This window comes from Sorex araneus, chromosome 11 (genome assembly GCF_027595985.1).
Source record: "Sorex araneus isolate mSorAra2 chromosome 11, mSorAra2.pri, whole genome shotgun sequence".
Taxonomy (NCBI): Eukaryota; Metazoa; Chordata; class Mammalia; order Eulipotyphla; family Soricidae; genus Sorex; species Sorex araneus.
The window spans coordinates 39,101,921-39,123,789 of NC_073312.1; the positions used below are offsets into that span (position 1 = coordinate 39,101,921).

General features: G+C 41.5%; 1 protein-coding gene across 1 annotated transcript in view; it reads right to left on the reverse strand.

Moving 5' to 3' along the window:
* The window catches only part of WDFY4 (WDFY family member 4), a 248,928-nt gene that overhangs the window by 125,241 nt on the left and 101,818 nt on the right, over positions 1–21,869 (reverse strand). The window contains exons 33-38 of the mRNA XM_004607397.2: positions 21,345–21,459; positions 19,907–20,064; positions 12,456–12,694; positions 10,187–10,308; positions 9,634–9,819; positions 8,296–8,432 (exon numbers count right to left, since the gene is read on the reverse strand). Coding sequence (XP_004607454.2) covers positions 8,296–8,432; positions 9,634–9,819; positions 10,187–10,308; positions 12,456–12,694; positions 19,907–20,064; positions 21,345–21,459 — 957 coding nt within the window. The remainder of the gene's footprint in view (positions 1–8,295; positions 8,433–9,633; positions 9,820–10,186; positions 10,309–12,455; positions 12,695–19,906; positions 20,065–21,344; positions 21,460–21,869) is intronic.

A 21,869-nucleotide genomic window follows, 5' to 3' on the forward strand; every position in this document is an offset into this window, starting at 1 on the left:
TAATCTAACAAGTTTACTGTATGTACATTACAGTTATGAAATTTCACCAGAAATCCAGGAGCTGCCTGAAAAGGCAGAAATGTAAACTTGTAATCAAGAACAACTGGTTCACCAGTGAGATTTGTACGGCCTTCTTTTCCCCTCTACACCTGGACCTAAGTGCTAACTGTTTTTGGTAAGTCGTTAACTACATTCCCCAGATTGAACCTGACACAAAGGATTCATAAAAAGAATGGCCTAAAAATGCCTAGAAAGAACAAACTCAGCTAAGAACTTAAGTTATGGAAAGATATCCTGGGAAATATCACTAACAGTATTTTCGAATACAGAGGATATAAAAACATTTTAATTAAAATGATCAAATAATAATAATAAGCACTATCCAATATATTAGCCAATATATCCAAATATATACCATCATTGAATACTACAATCTCACAATGATTCCAACATCTAACAACGGAGTGGCAACTTTAATATATACCATAAATAGAAAAATGTCTGCTTTTTATTGAAGAAAAAAAAAACCACAGAAACTATGTTGCTCTAAGCAGTTTTGAAATGAATATCTGATTCAAAACTTCCCCTGTGCATATAATCGCATACTAATTTACATTTTAATTACTTCCTAAGAAATCAAAAGCATTTGTTGACAGTAGAACATAATGTCAACTTCACGGTGCAGTGTTGGTGGATGCTTAATGAACTTAATTAGATAATTAGTGATGTTAATTATCCTTCTATTATGAAGATAAAGATGTCTCACAAATGATGCACTTGGTAAAGAAACATCATTAAAGGTATCGGTGTTTGCTTTGTTCACTTTTATTTTTCAAACTCCTGTAACAGGGGCATGCAAAAACTAGCACTGTTTAAGTCTTCTATAAACCGGAAAAAGGAAAGTGTTGCTTCTACATCACTCCACACAATGCTTCTTTATTCCTGATACTGATGTTGTTGGTGTTTGCTACTGTTGAAAATCCATTATGTTTCCTTCTGGTGTGCAGTTTCTCCTTCAAAGGATTGTCTTTCCACCCACTTCTCTAACACAATGTTAAATAGAACTCTGGCTGCTAGTGAAATGTGATGGATGAGTTCTAATACCAATAAGATGAAGAATTGGGTGTGTATTGCATATATACCTGAGGTCACAGTGTGTGAATCAAAGGAAAAAGGAAATGGAGTCAGAGTTCTGGCTGAGTGCCCAGACCACAGGGGGAAAAATACTTTCAAAGTTATTTCACCCTATACCCACTGTTCTGGACTGGTTGCATGCCCACCACCCACACTACATCTCATTCCAGTCATAAATGCCACAGCATTGTGGGAAAATCCTGCTTCTCCCAGTGGGAAAATTCCATTGTTCTAGTTGCAACTATTAGAGCATGGCTGCCCATATTATCAAGATTATGGTTCAAGTTTACACAGACTTTACTTTCATCTGAAATGAAAAAGGAATCTTGGGAAGTTTAAGAAGTAAAATAGTGGGGCTGGAGCAATAGCACAGTGGGTAGGGTGTTTGCCTTGCACGCGGCCCACCTGGGTTCAATTCCCAGAATCCCATATGGTCCCCTGAGCACTGCCAGGAGTAATTCCTGAGTGCATGAGCCAGAAGTAACCCCTGTGCAGCGCCAGGTGTGACCCAAAATGAAAAAAAAAAAAAATAGTAGGCTTCAACCATTATTCTCTTTCTTGCCCTCAAAATATCACTACAATTAGAGCAGACATGACAAAGGCCTTTTCTGGTCCAGACATAACAAGGAAGAGCTCCAGATCAAGTTAGGAAGAATGGCATGTGTTGTAGGGCCAGTTATCTCAGGAAAACGTGGAGAGAAAGCACACCATCAGCAGTCTGGCACACCACAACGAAGAAAACCAAGATTCATTTGGCAGAAGGTCTAAACTACAGCACTTATGTCAGTGGAAGGATCTACACGTTTACTTTTCCAAATTGATTTGCTTCTATTCCTCTCAGAGAATTTTGTTACTAAATACATCACTCTTTCCATCACCCAACACAACTGGGTTTTCCAACAACACAGCATTGTGGTTTTCTTTAAAGCCCATCATTTCAGGTTTTCTGAATCTCTCTCTCTCTCCCCTCTCTCTGATTTTTAATGGTTTTGTCCCGCCAATCTATTTTTCTCCATTTGCTGGCACCAGTTGCCCTTGCTGTTGTGCCAACAAGAATGTATGACAAAGCTGTCCCCCTCTAACTTCTTTTTTCCCTTCTGTTTGTGAGTTCCACCCAGTTCAGGTCATCTACTTTGAATTATCTTCTTTCTCCTCTAATATCACATGAAATTTCTAAAACATTTAAATCTTTAAGAGTTTGTGTGGCAACTTTCTGAATGTCTGATTTTTTTTCAACTCTCCTACAAATACTTAAAGACCTTTTATTTGGTGCCTCGAGGTATGGCTCCAGTGATCGGGAGTTCACCTTGCCAGTGTGAGCCCCTACATTTCCCTAGTACAGTCTGCCCAGCATCATCAGGTATGGCCCTGTGTTACCCATGAGTACTGCTGGGAGTGCCCTAACTTCAGCTCCCCAGATAAAAATCTTTGATTTTAACTCTTTTACAATAGAACATCTTTGGGGATTCTAACTTTTGTTTCCATGATTGCATTTAAGGTTCCTGGGTGGTTACGCTCTACTCAATCACTGACTTCCCCTGAATTTCAGTGCTCATTCAATTTCTTCCTAATTTCAAAAATCTCTTCTCAGATAGGTTGAGTTTTAGACTCAAAAACCCATTTTTCCCAGGAAGGGACTAAAATCTGAGGTGTCTCCTTCAAGTCTGTTCACCCCTGAACTCTGGAAGCTTATGTCCTCTTGCATGTATCCTTGGCATTCCACCCCTTCCTCCAACAGGGCAAACAGGTGCAGGAGCTTCTCCAACATTCACTGTGTCTTCAGCCTCTGCAAGACCGACATCCCTCAACTGCAGTAGACTAATACAAACACGCAGGCAAGTAGGGACAGGAACGGCTTGATCACTTCCCCAGTGGCTCCTAACGTCTTCCACTCTGAACACTTACTTCCTTCTCTGCACTCTTTATCTGGGCTTCATGATTTCTTCAAAGGGAAAATAAATATGCAGAAACATTTAAGAAGGAAACGATAGGATGTCTGGGAGGTTGTTTCACAGTCATTCTCTGCAGCGGGAGAAAGCAGGAAATGATAGAGATGAGAGCAGATTGGCCATGAGTTGAAAATTTTGGAAAGTTAAGTGATGGGTAGATACATGGAAATTGTTTTATTATTTTCTCTACTTCTGCATATGCTTGCAACTTTCACTATGGATTTTAGAAGAGATAATAGGGGAAGTATTCCGAGTAGAGGGTCCAAAACCCCCACTGAGAGCTTTACAAGAAATCCAAGTCTGTCAGGGTGGCAGGAGGCTTGCTCCAGGACAGACTTACAAAACCTTCAGGGTGGCTTGGAACAAATATTTTGGTCATGTAGCAAGTCCAGTACTACTTAAATATCTTCTTATCCCCATCTGTTAATCCTCATGTGTCCTTATCTTCTTGTTTGCCCCATTTCAACTTTGGAAAACACCAACTGGAAGCTTGCTCTGCCCTCACCAAAAATTATGAAAACAAGATGGACTCTGGGCCGCCCCACCTTCCTCCTGGGGGTCTAATTCTGTGAGCAGCCTCTTAAGCATTGCTTGGAGATTGGGAGTGGCCCACTATGCATTCTGTGCCACAGCTGTCCACACGTGTGCAGTTGCTGTCAGGAGTAAAATGACCACGCTGTGCCAAAGAAGACAGGAGTCAGGAGGTTGTCCCCATGAAGAGGCTCTCCCAGCCCCTCTAGAGACCAGAGGTGGCTCAGCACTCCTAAGCACTTCTTCTGACTTGTTCCTTGTTAGTGTCTGCAGAGTCCAGCAAAGCCCTCCAAACCCTTCACCTCACACTCTCTTACCCTCTCTGCTCACTGCCTGGTTTCAAAAGCCTGTCCTGGCTGAATCTCCTTTGTTCCCTTGTCCTACCACTGGGGAATTGGAATCCTTCTTGGGTGTCCTTTGATGTCCGCGACTGCAACCATGACAGCTTCCCACCTGTTCACTATCCAGATTCCTTCCCAGTCAAATTTGTATGCACAGAAATCTGCCATTCCCCTGCTTAAACCCCACCTATGGACCATGCCCCAGCCTGACCTGCGTACCAACTGCAACCCCCAGATGGTCGCTCCCCTGCCCTGCGAGTACGTTATACCCACTAGTGCATCATGCTCCTTCCAAGCCAATGCCAGCACCTGTGTCACATAATTCTGTATTTTCTGTGCCAAAGCTTAAAAAGAAACATTTGCTGTGTAGAAATAATTTTTAATATCATAAAAATCATAAGGAAACATGCCTAGGGCGTTCTCATCAACCTCCCACCATGGTTTTCATAACGCTAATATGGCACACCATGAAGGCATGGTGGTCAAACAGAAGTCAGCATTGGTTGTTGATGCTTTTTCCAACTCGTTTTTGAACAAGTAAGTTTGAAAGAGAACAGGTGAGCAAAGTTGAGTCCACTTCTATGAAGAGGAAGGGCTGGCCCAAGTACATACTAGATTTCCCCAAGCTGAGGATGGACATAGTAACCTCACTTCCAAGACACCCTCACTGACACTTGTAACCTCATGAGAATGCAAGCTCTCAACCACCATGCATGACAGAGCCCCAGACATTGTGACTTCATAATTTGTCTCCAGAAGGGACTACAATGATGGTCAGGAGAGCAAGAAGGAAAAGCTTCGATCGCACCAGCCTTGCCTCAAAGTTCAGCTCACCTGCCATGAAGAAAACATTTTCCACTGAACATGGAGATAGGTAAAAAGAATTAAGACTCCTGCATAACACGTCTCACTCCAAGGAACAATTTATCAGTGCTATAGAGCTGTCAGCCGCTGACATGATAAGGAATAACACCAAATGAATAATGTTTCCTCCAAAACCAACTCCTTTAATTACAAGCCTCTTCTTTCCAGAAGAGAGACAGAAGAGGCAGAAACACCAATTTCATGCACTTGTGCCTGAATAATGTCTCCATGCTGCTTTTTCCAGATGGCGACCTTCTCACTGGAGGGACTAATGATGTGGGCATATTTAGGGAAAAACCAATAACGAAGTCTTTAACCTTCAACAACAAAAAACGTGTTGTACAAAATGTTCCTTGGGATACATTAGAAAATATCAATTACATTGCTCACTGAGGTGTAATCAGCTGTAATAATCAAAATTAATTTTTAAAAATAATTAAACAGACCCCAGGGCAAATAGTTGATGCTCTTATCCTATGACATCACAGTGTACATATGTACCTGAGAAGTTGTACCTTCTGTTAGCACAAAGGCCTCTCGTGAGGATGAGTGATAGATGCAGAGTCTGCAGGCTGGTGCCTCTTGGCCCAGCAAAGGGAGGGGAGGCATCTTACTCCCTTACTCCACATAGTTCTGGCCTCTTTCTTCACCAGATTTCTATGTACCAGGCATGGTGCCCAACCCAGACCAAGGCACTAAGCTAAGCAAAGATGCAGCTAAAGTAGAAAAGCGGAAGCGCAGTCCACTTTGATGCAGAAGTGGCTTGTCTTTGATCCACGAGATCATAAACATGGTAGAAAGGATAAGTAAATCAGCGTGACTCTAAAGTGGGTGTCAAATCAGAAGGAAGGAGCCAGAGAGAAGGATGTGTGCATGTACATGTGTGCCTGTACATGTGGTTTGTAGAAATTGACCCCATGGGGCATGTGTGGTTAGTAAAGTTGGACCACACATTTCTCTCTGAGCTTCCAAGCGCCCAGATCAGAGAGGAGAATGTTACAGAGAGAACTGTTGTGAGCCACAGAAATCTCCTGCGGCTTCCCTCTCCTGCTCGACACTAGCACGAGCCTCCCATGGTGCCTTTGTCTGACAGTTCTCTTTGCCTGACCTTAGTTCTGAACCCCAGTGACCAGAAGTCAGGTCTCATCCTGGTCTTCTCTTCTTGGTTTCTCTGAAATATATTGCTCCAGAAGCTTGAAAAGAGAGTCTCCTTCCCCAGTGGCACTCTTCTCTGCATATGTTAGCCCTCTTCCCTTCAGTCCATACCACAAGTAGACAACGAATTCTCAGAAACAGCAGAGCCCTGACTTTGAGCTGGTAGATTCAATTTCACCTACCAAGTGAAGAGGGCAGAGTTGGAGTCTATCTGTCCACAAATGTCATCTCCATCCCCCTCTAGAGCTCCTTTCCAGAGTCCCGGGGTGATTTGTCTCTTTGTGGAACCAGGAGAGAAAGTGAATCATATGAGGAGCCTCAACTCCAAGGCTCTGTCCACTCAGTGACCACTGTCTGCCTCCAAAGATAAGACTGTGACCCAGCATTAGAAGATCTAACAAAATTTTTCCCCCATAAAGAACCTCAGCAATATTTTCTGATCTTCCATCTTGCAGAATCTTGCCACTTTTCCACCAGATGGGGTCTATTTCATTCCCCTTGAATCTGGAGTGAACTTTATGCCTGTTTTGGTGAAAGGATTATAGCAGAGGTGATGCTGCATGTTTCCCAAAGCTAACAAGCTGCCTCTCTCTCTCTCTCTCTCTCTCTCTCTCTCTCTCTCTCATTCTTTCACTCTCACTCTCTTTTCTCAACCAACATGAAACCCTTGAAACCAATCTGCCAGGTTGTAAAGCAGCCCACTTATGACACTAGGAGAGAGGCCCTGTGTAGGCAAAGGTTCAGGGGATCAGACATAGCTTCAGCTAAGGTCTCAGACTTTAGCTGGCAATAGCCACCAGACAGGTGAACACAGAGCCTTCTGAGGACCCCAGCAGCAGAGGCCCTAACTAACCCTGAGTACAGACAACCTGAGCCAATTCCTTTACTAACAATGTCATGGTTATTCAAAGTCATTACTGGAGCCACTGAGCTTTGATTGGTTTGTTCTAATATCTTAGAGAAATGGTTGAGAGAACTCCAATGGCTCCTCTCCACACAATCAAGTGGATCCATCACTGTGACTGTTGGCAATGGTACCATTTCCGTGATCCTTTTCTGAGCTCAAATACTAAGCTCTTTCTCACCTGTGGACTGGTGCTGTCTGAGTACAACTGATGTTAAAGAAAAACAGTAACAGGGATTGGTTTGGATTTGAGGTGTAGGTAGGGAAGCGCACACTTGGTGATGCATAAGGTACTATGAGGCCCTGGGATCTGAACCCAGGGCTCTCACTTGCAACGCATGTGCTCTGCCCCTTTGACCCATCACACCACCCTTGGTATGGTTTTTTTTTATTAGTTTATTTTTAATTAGAGAGTCATTGTGAGGGTACAGTTACAGATCCATACATCTTTGTGCTCATGCTTCCCCCATACAAAGTTCGATAACCCATCCCTTCACCAGTGCCCATTCTCCACCACCCGTAAAGCCAACATCCCTCCCCCCTCCCCAGTCCCGTCTCCCCCCACCCCACCCTGCCACTATGGCAGGGAATTCCCTTTTGTTCTCTCTCTCTGATTAGGTGTTGTGGTTTGCAATAAAGGTGTTGAGTGGCCATTGTGTTCAGTCTCTAGTCTGTATTCCACCCGCCTCACCCTTCCCCCACATGACCTCCAACCACATTTTGCTTGGTGGTCCCTTCCCTGAGTTATCCAGAATGAGAGACCAGCCTCCAAGCCATGGAAACAATCTCCTGGTACTTATTTCTACTATTCTTGGGCGTTAGTCTTATAGTCTATTATTCTATATTCCACAGATGAGTGCAATCTTTCTATGTCTGTCTCTCTCTTTCTGACTCATTTCACTTAGCATGATACTTTCCATGTTGATCCACTTATATGCAAATGTCATGACCTCATTTTTTCTAACAGCTGCATAGTATTCCATTGTATAGATGTACCAGAGTTTCTTCAACCAGTCATCTGTTCTAGGGCACTCGGGGTTTTTCCAGATTCTGGCTATTGTAAACAGTGCTGCAGTGAACATATAAGTGCATATGTCACTTCGACTATACTTTTTGGCTTTTCTGGGATATATTCCCAGCAGTGGTATTGCTGGGTCAAATGGGAGCTCAACCTCTAGTTTTTTGATACCACAAGAAATAGCTGCTGTTGGCATTAAAGGAGAACCCATAATCACTTCAATTTATTATAAGCCTAAGACCAGGCTCCCTTAGATATACCCTCAGTTGGGAAGTCACTCATAAAGCTTTACAAGAACTTGGAATCAGGTAACTTCCCGTGATGACAGAGAAGAGGGACAATCATAATGTTTTCAGTCAAATGCTTGATATTTTCCTCAGGAGGTAGGCTCAGACTCACCTTTGTCTTGCACTCAGGGTCCTTGGCCTGCCTTCCGGGCATCAGCCTCATGGCTGAAGATAAGCTTTCACTCCACAGAGCAACTTTGCTATGGTGTCCAACACTTGAGCGACTGGACAGTGCCTTCTTCTCGGATGCTGGGATAGGGAGAAAAAGCTGTCAGAGCTGAGGTTGAAAGGAAAACATATACTTCTAAGATTGGCTCGTCTTTTAGAGGACAAGCCATCATGCCTGCCTTCAATAAGAAAACAAGCTCTTACTAAAAATATAGTGGGCTTTGGAGGTCACCAGACATGACTTAGATTCCTAGTTTCATAGCTTGTGTCTTGAAATGAGAGGTTGGACAACTTAGCTAAAGTTCCTGAGTTCCTGTGTTCTTACCCTGTATAGTGTGAGTGCTCTAATCCTCATAGTGAGAATAATAGTTTTAAATTTAGTACTGTGGCATGAAAAATAAGTAGAAATCACTTATAACATTGGTCTTCAAATATTGAAAGTTTTCAAAGTATTGTTGTTTGCAAAATTAAAGGTTTATTTTATCCTCTCATCACTCTATGCATGCATGGCTCTTTTATAAAATGCAATATATTTTGACTTCAAATTGTATGAGGGTGCCATATTTTGCACATGCACACAAATTGGCCAGAATTAACTTGAAAAATTAATTAAATAAAATACTCTATCACAGCAGCTAGTCTGAGATAATACACATGGAAATAACGAGTGCTGGAGTCACTGCTAAAAGAATTGGAACAAGTGTATGAGCCAAGCTTCGAAATCTCTTTAAGACCAAAATTAAAATCTCATTCCTATTGCATTAAATTCTATTGCTACTACTCCAACAAATATGAGGGAAAGATGTTAAGCCATTGGTAGCATGCAAGGGAAATGAACGTTTTTGTGACGAGGACCTCCACTTCGACCATGAAAAAACTGAGGTTTCAGGTCACTGCATGATTTGGTGCAAGGTTTCAAAGTTGGTAGGTGAATGTCAGAAAGGCTCTAGAACCGTAAGTTCCATAACCCAGGATACAGCTATGATAGACTCTTTCCCAAGACAGTGCTGGAATCTACTTGCTTCATCATCCCCTCTGACTTCTCTGCGTTTTTTTCAACCCAATATGCAAAGAATTGTGTGTGTGTGTGTGTGTGTGTGTGTGTGTGCGTGCGCGCGCGCGTGTAAAGATTTATGAGATTTTTGTGATATAAATCCTATCTACCAAAGGCTTAAGAAGAAGATCTAGGTAGAAAAGACCCTGAGCCCCTAGTGGAATCTTGGGAAAATTTGGCTTTATGCACCCCAGAATTTCCATTCCCTGGAGTCAAGTGGACAGAGACCTAGATAATGCTGCCAGGCCTTTAACATCGTCTCCTCCCAGAGTGGAGTGACCTCTTCAATCTTCACTTCACCGTCTCCAGGTTTCACAAAGATATCCATCTTAAAGTTGTCTTCTAGCTCCTGCCGCCTCTGTGCCGTGAACTGCTGCCAGAGAGTCTGTGCCATCTTTTGGATGTTATGCTGGACTAATAAAGAGAGCACAGCATCGTCAGCACAGCCTGAGAAGTGAAAGCAATTCACAGTGAGAGTCTCTAGGATTTTAGTAAATATACCATATTCTTTAGTCTGACCAAGTATCTCAGAGCTTTCTCTTTGTCCATGATTTCCTCCATTTCATTTCTACTAAGCAACGATGATTCCAATTATATTCTCTACTGGGTTATCTACTATGCTATTATACTACTCTAATACAGACATCTTAGGACCTCTTCTGACCTTTGAGAATATCCTTCGTATTTGGTTTCTTATCTTGGATAGGATAAACTGAAGAATTCAATGCTAGCAGTTACCACTGTCAATCTACTCTCCGCAAATACAACAAATAAAATGTACCATCACTCAAACTTGGAAGGTCGTCCCCTGTTTTTTCTCTGACTTCTTCATTTGGATAAAGAAATACTTGATGATAAGGAGTCATTCTTGGCTTGGGATCCAATCCAAATCCTTCTGGAAAACTAGCAGATGAGATATTTTTCACTACAAACTCATTTCTTTGGTAGAAACAATTTCATTGTTCTTTTTTACAATCATCCTCCAAAATCATTACAAAGCAAGATGATAAAAAGTGTCTATGTTACAGAAATTCCTTTATAACAACTTTAACAGCAGATAATATAATATAACCTTCTAGAAAAACACTGTTTTTGAATGGGGCACACCCAGAGTGCTCGGGGCTTACTTCTGGTTCAGTACTCAGGGGACCAAGTGTGCTGTCAAGAACTGAACCAGGACCTCCTTGAGTGAAAGGGATGCACTTTGAGCTGTCCCAGTTCCCAAACACCTTCTTTAACTCCTATCTTTTTAATTTTATTCATGCTCTCAAGAAAGTTCCTTGAACTCTCTTCTGGCCTCCTTACCATAAAAACTGGTCATTTTTCTTGGCTGTCCCCCAAAACACTGAACTCTGTCTTTATTGTCACTGATCTCATTCCCCCTGGAAGGATGCCTTGATTGGCTCCATGGGCCTGCAACCTGTGCATCTAGAAAGGTCTTCTTTCAAAATACTCCATGCTTTGTCCCTTCTGCCACTCTTTAGACATTCTTAGTCATGTTTTAGCAAGTCTCTGCATTTTTATTTTGCCAGGGCCCTGCAAATCATGGGTCTGGCTGATTTAAGTAGGACACAGATGTTTACAAATGAGATTCCCTGTGAACTCTCTACCCACCCCAGGTCTCCTCATGTTAATGTCCACATGCCCTGTTCTCTGGGCCCCTCAGCCAGCCAAACAATATCCTCGGGGTAAGCTGTGGATTGATACAAAATTGATAAAGATGGAAACTTTTAAAAATATCAGGATATGAGAATAAAATTCAAAAAATTCATAGACTAAAGTCTCTGTGGATTGTAGGTATTTTCTTGTCAATGGAGGGATCTGGGAAGAGTGGAACCTCATGCACACTGGCGGACGGTTTTTCTGCTCTTCTCACCTATGTTTTCAATATGAAGAGGGGCAAATTATTAAAGTACAGGAAAGAAAAAAAATTATCCCAGATGAGTCCAGACACAAAAGAAATAAACTTATTTCAAACTAGTAAAAAAAAAAAGCGCCTCTCTTGGGCTAGTGTATTCTGGTGCTACCCAGAATTTTAAGAAAAATTGGCTCTAGTGTTTTGTAGCATTTAGTGATGATCTAGAGGGACCAGAGATAATACAGTGGGCAGGGTGCTTTTCTGGCAAGCAGCTAACCCCGTCTAATCCCTGGATCTACATGTGATACCTCACAGTCCAAAAATAACATCAATAAAAACAAAAAAAGAAGGTGGTAAACTAGAAAAGATTTGAGCCATCTTTTATCAATCACTCAAGTGTAATTATACTGATAAGTATAATCAAGAAAAAAGTATAAGAACAAAGTATAATATCCCATTGTCTACACTCAACATGGTTCTGCTAAAAAGAGATAATGCAATGCCAAGGCACAGGTAATACATAAGTTCTGCCATGTTCAGAAAGTACACATACACAGAGAAGCTAACATATCTCCCAACTTTGGACTTCAAACAAAAGAATTTAAATAAGATTAATTTAATTTTTCTTTTGCATTTCTTGTAGAAGTGTGCTTGTGACCCTTTTATATTAAAGTGTACATACAGTTTTTACCATAAGCAAAATTATTCCTGGACTTTGTGATATAATTTATCATATACTTTTTTATTCTAAGAATTGCAATTACCAAATGATAATATTTCTGAATTCTGGCTGCATCATAAAATCAATGTGTATATTTAATGTTGGAGTTTTCTGACCCCAAGAGTTAAATCAATGAAGATCTTGCAACATAAGAATTGTGGAAATAGGGTCCATTACTGTTCCATGATGACTCTAGCTATTCAGTCACATGGACTGGCTTTAGGATGACTTACTTTATTATTAAACTCTGCACATCATTTGTATAAGCAAAGCTTTTTTCATATATAATCAACTGCAATCCAGTATCCCTCTGCACCTATCCTTTGTGCATTGACCACTGCTTGGCAAGTCAGCAGCTCTTTCTTTTATTTTGGTGGGTGAGGGATGAGTACCAGGAATCAAATCAAAGTTTTCCCACATGCCAAGTCATGAGCTCTACCACTGAGCTACCTCCTCAGGGGTACTTCTTACCTTCTTGAATTGAGCATCAAAAGACAATGCATGAGACATAAGAGGAAGCTGGTGTTGGAATTATAAGTGGCAAAGATAATGTCCCAGTGTTCCTGGAGAAAGACCAGGATGCTGAAAAGGCTGAGGCACTCCGATAGGGACTGCTGAGGCTTGGAAAGGCAATAAAGGATGACTCTATTTAAACTGCTGTACAGAACACTGATGGCAGCGTCCCTTTGAGAAGAGGCATTCTCGATGACCTGTGCCATAAAATAAACACACACAACACAAACTTGTGAATGCTTTGTGACTGACCCACTTAACTGCAATAATGACACAATGAAATAGCGATATGACCTAAAATTTAAATATGACTAGTTTTTTCTACCTTTGAGGGGTTTTTAAAATCTAAATAAACAATCTATAAAGGCAATTTGACATTTAGAGTTACCAAAACTTGAGAAGAAAAAAACTGAATGATTTTCATGGTCATATCATGGAAATTATACACAATAAGCAGAGATTGAAATAGAGCAGACATTGCTGATATCCAAATATATAAGGATGTGCAATTAACAGAGCTGATTGATTAACATGAAATAATAGTCAAGAATTTTCTTAAGCCAGGAGGGTGGTGTGTGTGTGTGTGTGAAGGGGGGCAGGGGTGGGGTGAGAAACAGAATACATCCAAATGCAAGAGGTTCAAAGAATTCCAAATAAATAAATCAAAATAGATATATATTAAGAAATATTACAATTAAAGCAGTGAAAGCTAACAAAAAGGTGATAATATTAAAAGCATCTAGATGAGAGGTGCCCTAATTTTTTGGTACTGCTCCCTTTTCAGGGGAAAAAAAAGTTACTCAGTGACTCAGCATGGCCCCTCCTTCAAATCTACTTTCTTAAGCAAAAAAACTACCTACAAATTGAAATAAAGCCTACTTCCCACTCCAACCCCAGAATCATTCCAGCTCCCCCAAAGGGGTGGCATTACCTTCTTTGGGAAACAGTCATCTAGCAAAAAGCAAATCATATACAAGGGAATGTTTAGAAGATTATCTGTAGATTTTTCAGCAGAAACTTTGCAGACAGAAAGAAAATGGCATGGCTATTTAAAGTGCTGAAAGGAAGGATTTTCAATGAGGAATATTCTACCCTGATAATCACTCAGAGTTGAAAGGGAAATAAAGTGCTACATAGACTAGCAAAAATTAAAGAAATTCATCATCACTAAGTTGGCCTTGCAAGAAATCCTAAAGAGACTCCTATAAAATAAAAGGAAACTACACTTAGATGCAGCAAGATATCAAAAATTCACCACATGGGGGCAGGAAAAGAAACTTTGTTCTTTGGGCCACACCAGATTGCGATCACGGCCTGCTCTTGTCTCTATGCTCAGGGATGACTCCTGGCAGGACCGACCTGGGAGACCATATATGGTGCTAGGTATCAAACCCGTTAGCTCTGTGTAAGGCAAGCACCTTAGCCACTGTACTGTTGCTATAGCCCCCCTAGGAGAGGAAACTTCTTAATAGAATGAAAAATTGCAAAGAAATTTCGGCTGAAGTAAATTAACTATAAAGGATTATAAGATACTACAATGAATACTATGGCAATAAATTTGGCAATCTAGAAGGAATAGAAATTTTCAGGAAAATATAGCTGACCAAGCTCCCCTGCAGACTGCCGGCCAAGTGGCCGGCACGCTGACCCCAAGCGCAGCTGCCATTCTGTCTTCCGGCAAAGCTCTGTGACACTCCCTCGACCGGCCCTTCCGGACCCAGCCTGCTCCGCAGCCCTGAGCACCCCGCGTTTTGACTGCTGCGGCGTTGTGGGAAAGGGGCGTGGCATAATCGGCAGGGGGCATGGCCTAAGAAAAGTGGGCGTGGCCTCATCACCGGTGGCAGATAGTTTCCTCCACATCCTATCCAAGACTAACATCCTAGCTATTCGCAAGCAGTAGGACAATAAAATATAGCTGACCAAGACTTATTCAGAACATAGAGAAAAGATTAGGAAATGGATCACAAATATGAAAAAATAGCCATCAAAAGTTTCCCCCAAAACGATATTCACCCAACACCCATAGATAAGGGGTTGATATCAAAGATTTATAAGGCACTGGTTAAACTCCACAAGAACAAAACATCCAACCTCATCAGAAAATAGGGCGATGAAATGAACAGAAACTTTCTCAAGGAAGAAATTCGAATGGCTAAAAGACACATGAAAAAATGCTCCTCATCACTAATCATCAGGGAGATACAGATCAAAACAACAATGAGATACCATCTCACACCACAGAGACTGGCCCACATCCAAAAGAACAAAAGTGACCAATGTTGGCGCAGATGTGGGGAGAAAGAGACTCTACTTCACTGCTGGTGGGAATGCTGACTGGTTCAACCCTTTTGGAAAACAGTATGGACGCTTCTCAAAAAATTAGAAATTGAGCTCCCAATTTGACCCAGCAATACCACTTCTGGGAATATATCCCGTAGATGCAAAAACTTTATAGTAAAAGTGACATCAGCACCTATATGTTCATTGCAGCACTGTTCACAATAGCCAGAATCTGGAAAAAAAAACCTAAATGCTTGAGAAAAGATGACTGGTTAAAGAAACTTTGGTACATCTATACAATGGAATACTATGCAGCTGTTAGAAAAGATGAAGTCATGAAATTTGCATATAAGTGGATCAACATGGAAAGCATCATGTTAAGTGAAATGAGTCAGAAAGAGAGGGACAGACATAGAAAAATTGCACTCATTTGTGGAATATTAAGTAACAGAATGGGAGACTAACACCCAAGAATAATAGAGATAAGTACCAAGAGGAATACTCCACAGCTTGGAAGCTGACCTCACATGCTAAGTGAAGAAGCAGCTCTGATAGAGAAGGGATCACCAAGCAAAAGGTGCTAGGTGGGCTCACTAGGGATGGGAGATACAGGCTGAAAATAGACTATAGATTGAACATGATGCCAAGTAGGCATACATCTGCAGCAAACCACAACACCCAAAAAGAGAGAGCAAGCAAATGGGAATGCCCTGCCACAGAGGCAGGGTGGGGTGAAAGGGACAGGGTGGAGGTGGTGGGAGGTATGCTGAGACCATTGATAGTGGAAAATGGACACGGGTGAAGGGATGGGTTTTTGATCATTGTATGACTGAAACGTAAACATGAAAACCTGTAAGTCTGTAACTTTGTCTCACAGTGATTCACTAATAAAATAAAATTTTAAAAAAAAGTTTCCCCCAAAAGCAAAAGTCTAGGAAGAGATGGTTTTTCTGGTGAATTCTATAAACTTGTTTATAGAATTTATTCATAGTTAATTTTTGAAAAAAAATTATGCTATTCTTTTCCCATTCTTTCACAAAAGTGAAGAAGAGAATATTTCCAAACATGTTTTCTGAGACAAAAATTACTTTAATACAAAGAAAAAAAAACAAAGCAATGATATCACTCAAGGGGGGGAAAAAACTACACTAATATATCTGTTGAACACAAAATTTCTCATCAAAGTACTAGCAAATCAAATTCAACATTACATCAGAAGGATCATTTACCATGCCACAAAAAGAATTTGCTTATTCCAGGTATACCAGATGATTGAACATGTACATATAAATTAATGAAATATACTACATCAATAAAAGATAGCACAAAATCATTTGATCATGTCAATAGATAAAAAGAAAGTATTGTCGGAGCTGGAGTGATAGTGCAGCAGATAGGGCGTTTGCATGCAGCTGACCCGTGTTTAATCCCTGGCATCCCATATGATCCCCCCACACTATCAGGAGTAATTCCTGAGTGCAAAGCCAGGAGTAACCCCTGAGCATCACTGGATGTGACTCAAAAAGAAAAAAAAAGAATAAGTATTGGGCCCCCATTTATGATTATAAACTCAATAGAGACAGGAGAGAGACAGAAAGACAGAGAGAGAGACAGAGAAAGTGCCTGCTATGGACATGAGGAAAGGGTAGTGGGAGGGAAACTGGGGACACTGGTTATGGGAAATATACACTGCTAGAGGGATGGGTGTTCGAATACTAGATGACTGTATACTGTATGACTATATGAACAGCTTTGCAACTCTGTATCTCATGGTGATTCAATTTTAAAAAAGAAGAAGACAGAAAGAATAAGAAAAGCATCTCTAAATAAAAGCAAAGGTAACATTCCAAAAAAAAATCTCTTAATAAAATATGGAAATAAAAGAAACATCTCAACATAAAAGAACTATATACTGTAAACGCAAATATCAGACTATGCTCAATAGCAAAAACCCATTTCCTTTAAGAGCAGGAACAGGCAGCTCAGAAGGAGAAGGGAACACCAAGTAGAGGATGTCTGGAGGACCCATTTGTGTTGAAAGATGTGAGCTGAAAGTAGACTATAGACCGAACATGATGGCCACTTAATACCTCTATTGCAAACTACAACACCCAGAAGGAGAGAGCACAAAGGGGAATGCCCTGCCTCAGAGGCAGGGTGGGGCGGTGGGGGATGGGGTGGGGGTGGTGAGAGGGATACTGGGATCATTGGTGGAGGTGAATGGGCACTGGTGGAGGGAGGGATGGGTGAACGATCACTGTATGGGTAAAATGCAAACACAAAAGTTCATAAGTTTGTAACTGTACATCACAGTGATTCTCTAATAAATTTTTTTTTAAAAAAGAGCAGGAACAAAACAAGACTGTCTATTATTACCACTTCTATTTAATTTAGTATTATAGGTCTCAACCAGAAAAATTAGAAAATAAGGTGGGGAAAAGGAATCTAGATCAGAGAAGTGAAACTAGCATGCTATATATAGAAAAATCATACAGTTGTTACAAAAAAGAATTATCTAAAAAATAAATAAATACAATAAAATAACAGGCTACAATATCATTACTTAAAAATCTAGGGCTGGAGCATTTGCCTTGCACGCGGTTGACCCGAGTTCGATTCCCAGCATCCCATATAGTCCCCCGAGCACCACCAGGAGTAATTCCTGAATGCATGAGCCAGGAGTAACCCCTGTGCATTGCTCAGTGTGACCACAGAATGGGAAAGGATATTTACACAATACCCATCAGATAAGGGGTTGATATCAATGGTATATAAAGCACTGGTTGAACTCTACAAGAAGAAAACATCCAACCCCATCAAAAAATGGGGCGAAGAAATGAACAGAAACTTTACCAAGGAAGAAATACAAATGGCCAAAAGGCACATGAAAAAGTGCTCTGCATCACTAATCATCAGAGAGATGCAGATCAAAACAACCATGAGATACCACCTCACACCACAGAGACTGGCACACATCCAAAAGAACAAAAGCAACCGCTGTTGGAGAGGATGTGGGGAGAAAGGGACCCTTCTACACTGCTGGTGGGAATGCCGGCTAGTTCAGCCCTTTTGGAAAACAGTATGGACGATTCTCAGAAAACTAGAGGTTGAGCTCCCATTTGACCCAGCAATACCACTGCTGGGAATATATCCCAGAGAGGCAAAAAAGTACAATCGAAACAACATCTGCACATGTATGTTCATCGCAGCACTGTTTACAATAGCCAGAATCTGGAAAAAACCCGAATGCCCCAAAACGGATGACTGGTTGAGGAAACTTTGGTACATCTATACAATGGAATACTATGCAGCTGTTAGAAAAAAGGAAGTCAAGAATTTTGTAGTTAAGTGGATGGGCATGAAAAGTTTCATGCTGAGTGAAATGAGTCAGAAAGAGAGAGACAGACATAGAAAGACTGCACTCATCTATGGTATATAGAATATCAGAGTGGGAGACTAATACCCAAGAACCGTAGAAATAAGTACCAGGAGGTTGACCCCATGGCTTCGCGGCTGGCCTCACGTTCCGGGGAAAGGGCAACTCAGAGAAGCGATCACCAACTACATTGTAGTTGAAGGCCATGTGGGGGAAGGGAGTTGCGGGCTGAATGAGGGCTAGAGACTGAGCACAGCGGCCACTCAACACCTTTATTGCAAACCACAACAGCTAATTAGAGAGAGAGAGAACAGAAGGGAATGCCCTGCCACAGTGGCAGGGTGGGGTGGGGGGGAGATGGGAGTGGGGAGGGTGGGAGGGACGCCGGGTTTACGGGTGGTGGAGAATGGGCACTGGTGAAGGGATGGGTTCCCGAACTTTGTATGAGGGAAGTATAAGCACAAAAGTGTATAAATCTGTAACTGTACCCTCACGGTGATTCTCTAATTAAAAATAAATAAATTTAAAAAAAAAAGTTTTCAAAAAAGTTATTGAATCACTGTGAGATAGTTACAAGCTTTCATGTTTGGGTTACAATCTCACAATGATCAAGCACTCATCCCTTCACCAGTGCAAAAAAAAAAAAAGCAAAAAAAAAATCTCTTGCATCCTTGTATGAGAATAACAAGAAGAGAAATTTAGTAAATAATATTAACAAAAGAGTTGAAAAATTTATGCCAACAAAAGAACAAGAAACTGTTGGAGCTGGAGCTATAGGACAGCGAGGAGAGGGTTTGCTTTGCAGGAGGCCAACCTAGCATCCCATATATGGTCCCTCAAGCACCACCAGAAGTAACTCCTGAGTGCAGAGCCAGGAGTAACCCCTGAGCATTGTGGGGTGGGACCCAAAAAGCAAAAAAAAAAAAAAAAGGAAAGAAAGAAAGAAAGAAAGAAAGAAAGAAAGAAAGAAAGAAAGAAAGAAAGAAAGAAAGAAAGAAAGAAAGAAAGAAAGAAAGAAAGAAAGAAAGAAAGAAAGGAAGGAAGGAAGGAAGGAAGGAAAGAAAGAAAGAAAGAAAGAAAGAAAGAAAGAAAGAAAGAAAGAAAGAAAGAAAGAAAGAAAGAAAGAAAGAAAGAAAGAAAGAAAGAAAGAAAGAAAGAAAGAAAGAAAGAAAGAAAGAAAGAAACTTGAAAGATACAGAACAAGATATAAAGAGTCAGTCCCTGTTAGAGAATGGGGACAACCGATACAGTCAAAATGCCTATCTTACCAAAGGTAATATGCAGAGTCAATGCAATCACCATTAAAATTGCAAGATATTTTGAAGAATATAGAACAAATGATACTAAAATTTATATGAAATTTTAAAAAATGGAAGCAAGCTGGTGGGAAAATGGAGGCATCAAATTCTGCACAGCAAATGCATACATCAGCAAAAACAAGCATCAATTCTTTTGTTGGTGAGTAATAGTTACTGAAGTTAAACCCACTATCACAATAAAAATCTATACTATAGCTGAAGGGACAAAGTTCAGGTGACTGCATAGTACATTGTGACTCCCTGATGGCTAAGAAAAATCTGTTGACTGAGATGAGGCTGTAAGAGTGGTTACTAGGGCTAGAAACATCCTTTTACCTTCTCCTACCAATCTGAGATTCTAGTTCCAGGAAGGGTGGCAGGTCTGATTGGACCAAGAGGACAGAAGTCAGCTAGGTGTCATACAGATTCCTAGTGGGTCAGATCAGGGTTCTTACCACCATGATGTGCTCTGTGATGAAGAGAAGGATGTGTTTGGGGTCTGCAGAGAACATTCCACTGTACAACTTTTCCACCAGTTTCTGGGTGAAGTGGGAGATGTTTGTGAGAGAAGAAGCAGCAGCAGGTTCTGCGTTCTGCTGAGGTTCTTGACTGCCTGTGGCGTAGAGGCAGACATGGACGGTGAGGAGACACACCGAATTTGAGAAATCCAAGTCACGATCATCTTTCCACCACTATCTCCAGTCCCCTCTGAGTAACCAACCACATTGAAACCTCCTCTGCATTGTCTGTTGTGACCCTCTGAGAACTTTGTGGCTATGGAGATTGGATCTTACACTAGACGGTTCCCAGTGAACAAACATTTATTCAAAGTAAAGTGATCTTGAACAATCCAGTCAGTGACGTAAGCCAAATGGGTTAGTCGAGAGAATAAGGGGCAGCCTTTCCTCCAGGGTTCTTTTGCCATGATGTTGGAGGCAAATTTAAGGTCAATGTAAAGGCAAAAGGTAAATGGTAGTCAGGGGCCCTACTGCTTTATCAAACAGAAGACAATGCTAGAATGTTGAAGACTCAATTGTCAACCCATACTCCTCTACACTACAGTTATTACTCTATGCTGACCTGATGATCTCAGCTCATGTGCCTAGTTAGCCACAGCTGTTTGCACTCACATATTCGGGCACCACAGCCAGAACCAAAAGATGAAAGCCCTGAGCACCTTGGGGTGGGGAGGGAACAGGGGTAACTGAAAATTTAAAAAAAATAAAATTAAAATAAAACTATCAAACTCACACTTTTCTCCACTCTACCACACTGCTCATATCCTACAAAATTTGAAGTCTCTGCATGGGGTGCTGGTAGAAGGAGAGGTCTGGAAGAAGAGTCACATCACTGAGGACCCCATGACTCCACTTAGAAACCACAGAAAGGACTTTCGTTTAACCCCATCAAGGAGACACAACTGCCCTGGAACTAAGTATTCTGAATGACTCTTCAACAGAATTTCTCAGGGACCAGAGTAATGTCTTCATCCAGATTCATTCATTTGAGAAATTCCTGCTATTCCCAGGCATGGGTGAAAGAATAACACAGTGAGCCGAGGAGCATTTAATTCTCATTGACATCTCAACTCCCCCAGAAGAGGACGCAATCCTACTGAAGTTAAAAAAATAACCAGGTTTAGTCAGACAACAGATAGGCTTTGGCTCTGAGAAGTCCAACTATGACCTTGAGGTCAATGAAAGTCTGTAAACCTGCCTTTCCTGGGGCATCCAGGCAAGGTCTGGGAGTTTTCTGTGGGATTCTTCGGGGACTGATGTGTAGATTAGTGAAGGTTAACTTCCTGGGTCTCCAGTACTTAGCAGCCCTTCCATCCATCCCTCCTCTAGAGTGGTGTCAGAAACAGGGAGGAGCAGGTCACCTGAACTAGCTCACCTCTAGGTGTCGATGAATCTCCTCCACCCATCACATGAAATATTTCCATAATGGAAAGTAGGATCTCAGACTGGAATTCTCGCTTCTGTTGGCTGGTGGCATTGTCCGGAGCAGCCTGGAAGCATAGAGAGACTGAGTCTGTCTCACAATCATCATGGTCACTCATTGTCCATCAGGTGCCCATCAGGACGATCATAGCACAGTTGTTGGGTGTTGAGGGCTCACAAGTCCCCTCCTCTGAGGCATTGCCCTCTGGTGACTTAGCTGCCTCGCACAGGAGGAGAAGACACAGGAAACAGAAGACCATGACCTGAGGTGGAGCCCACTCAGAAATGGTCAATGCTACTGCTATGTCATGCTATGTCATTTCCTAGCTCCTCCCCTCTCCTCCTCTCCTTCCCCTGAGAGCACATCCCCACCACCACCATCAAATCATTTCTCTCCAAATATCTCCCTCAGGCTTCTTTTGTAGGGATCCTAGTTAAAATTTGCTGTCATTGATTTATTCACTCCATGCCAGGATTT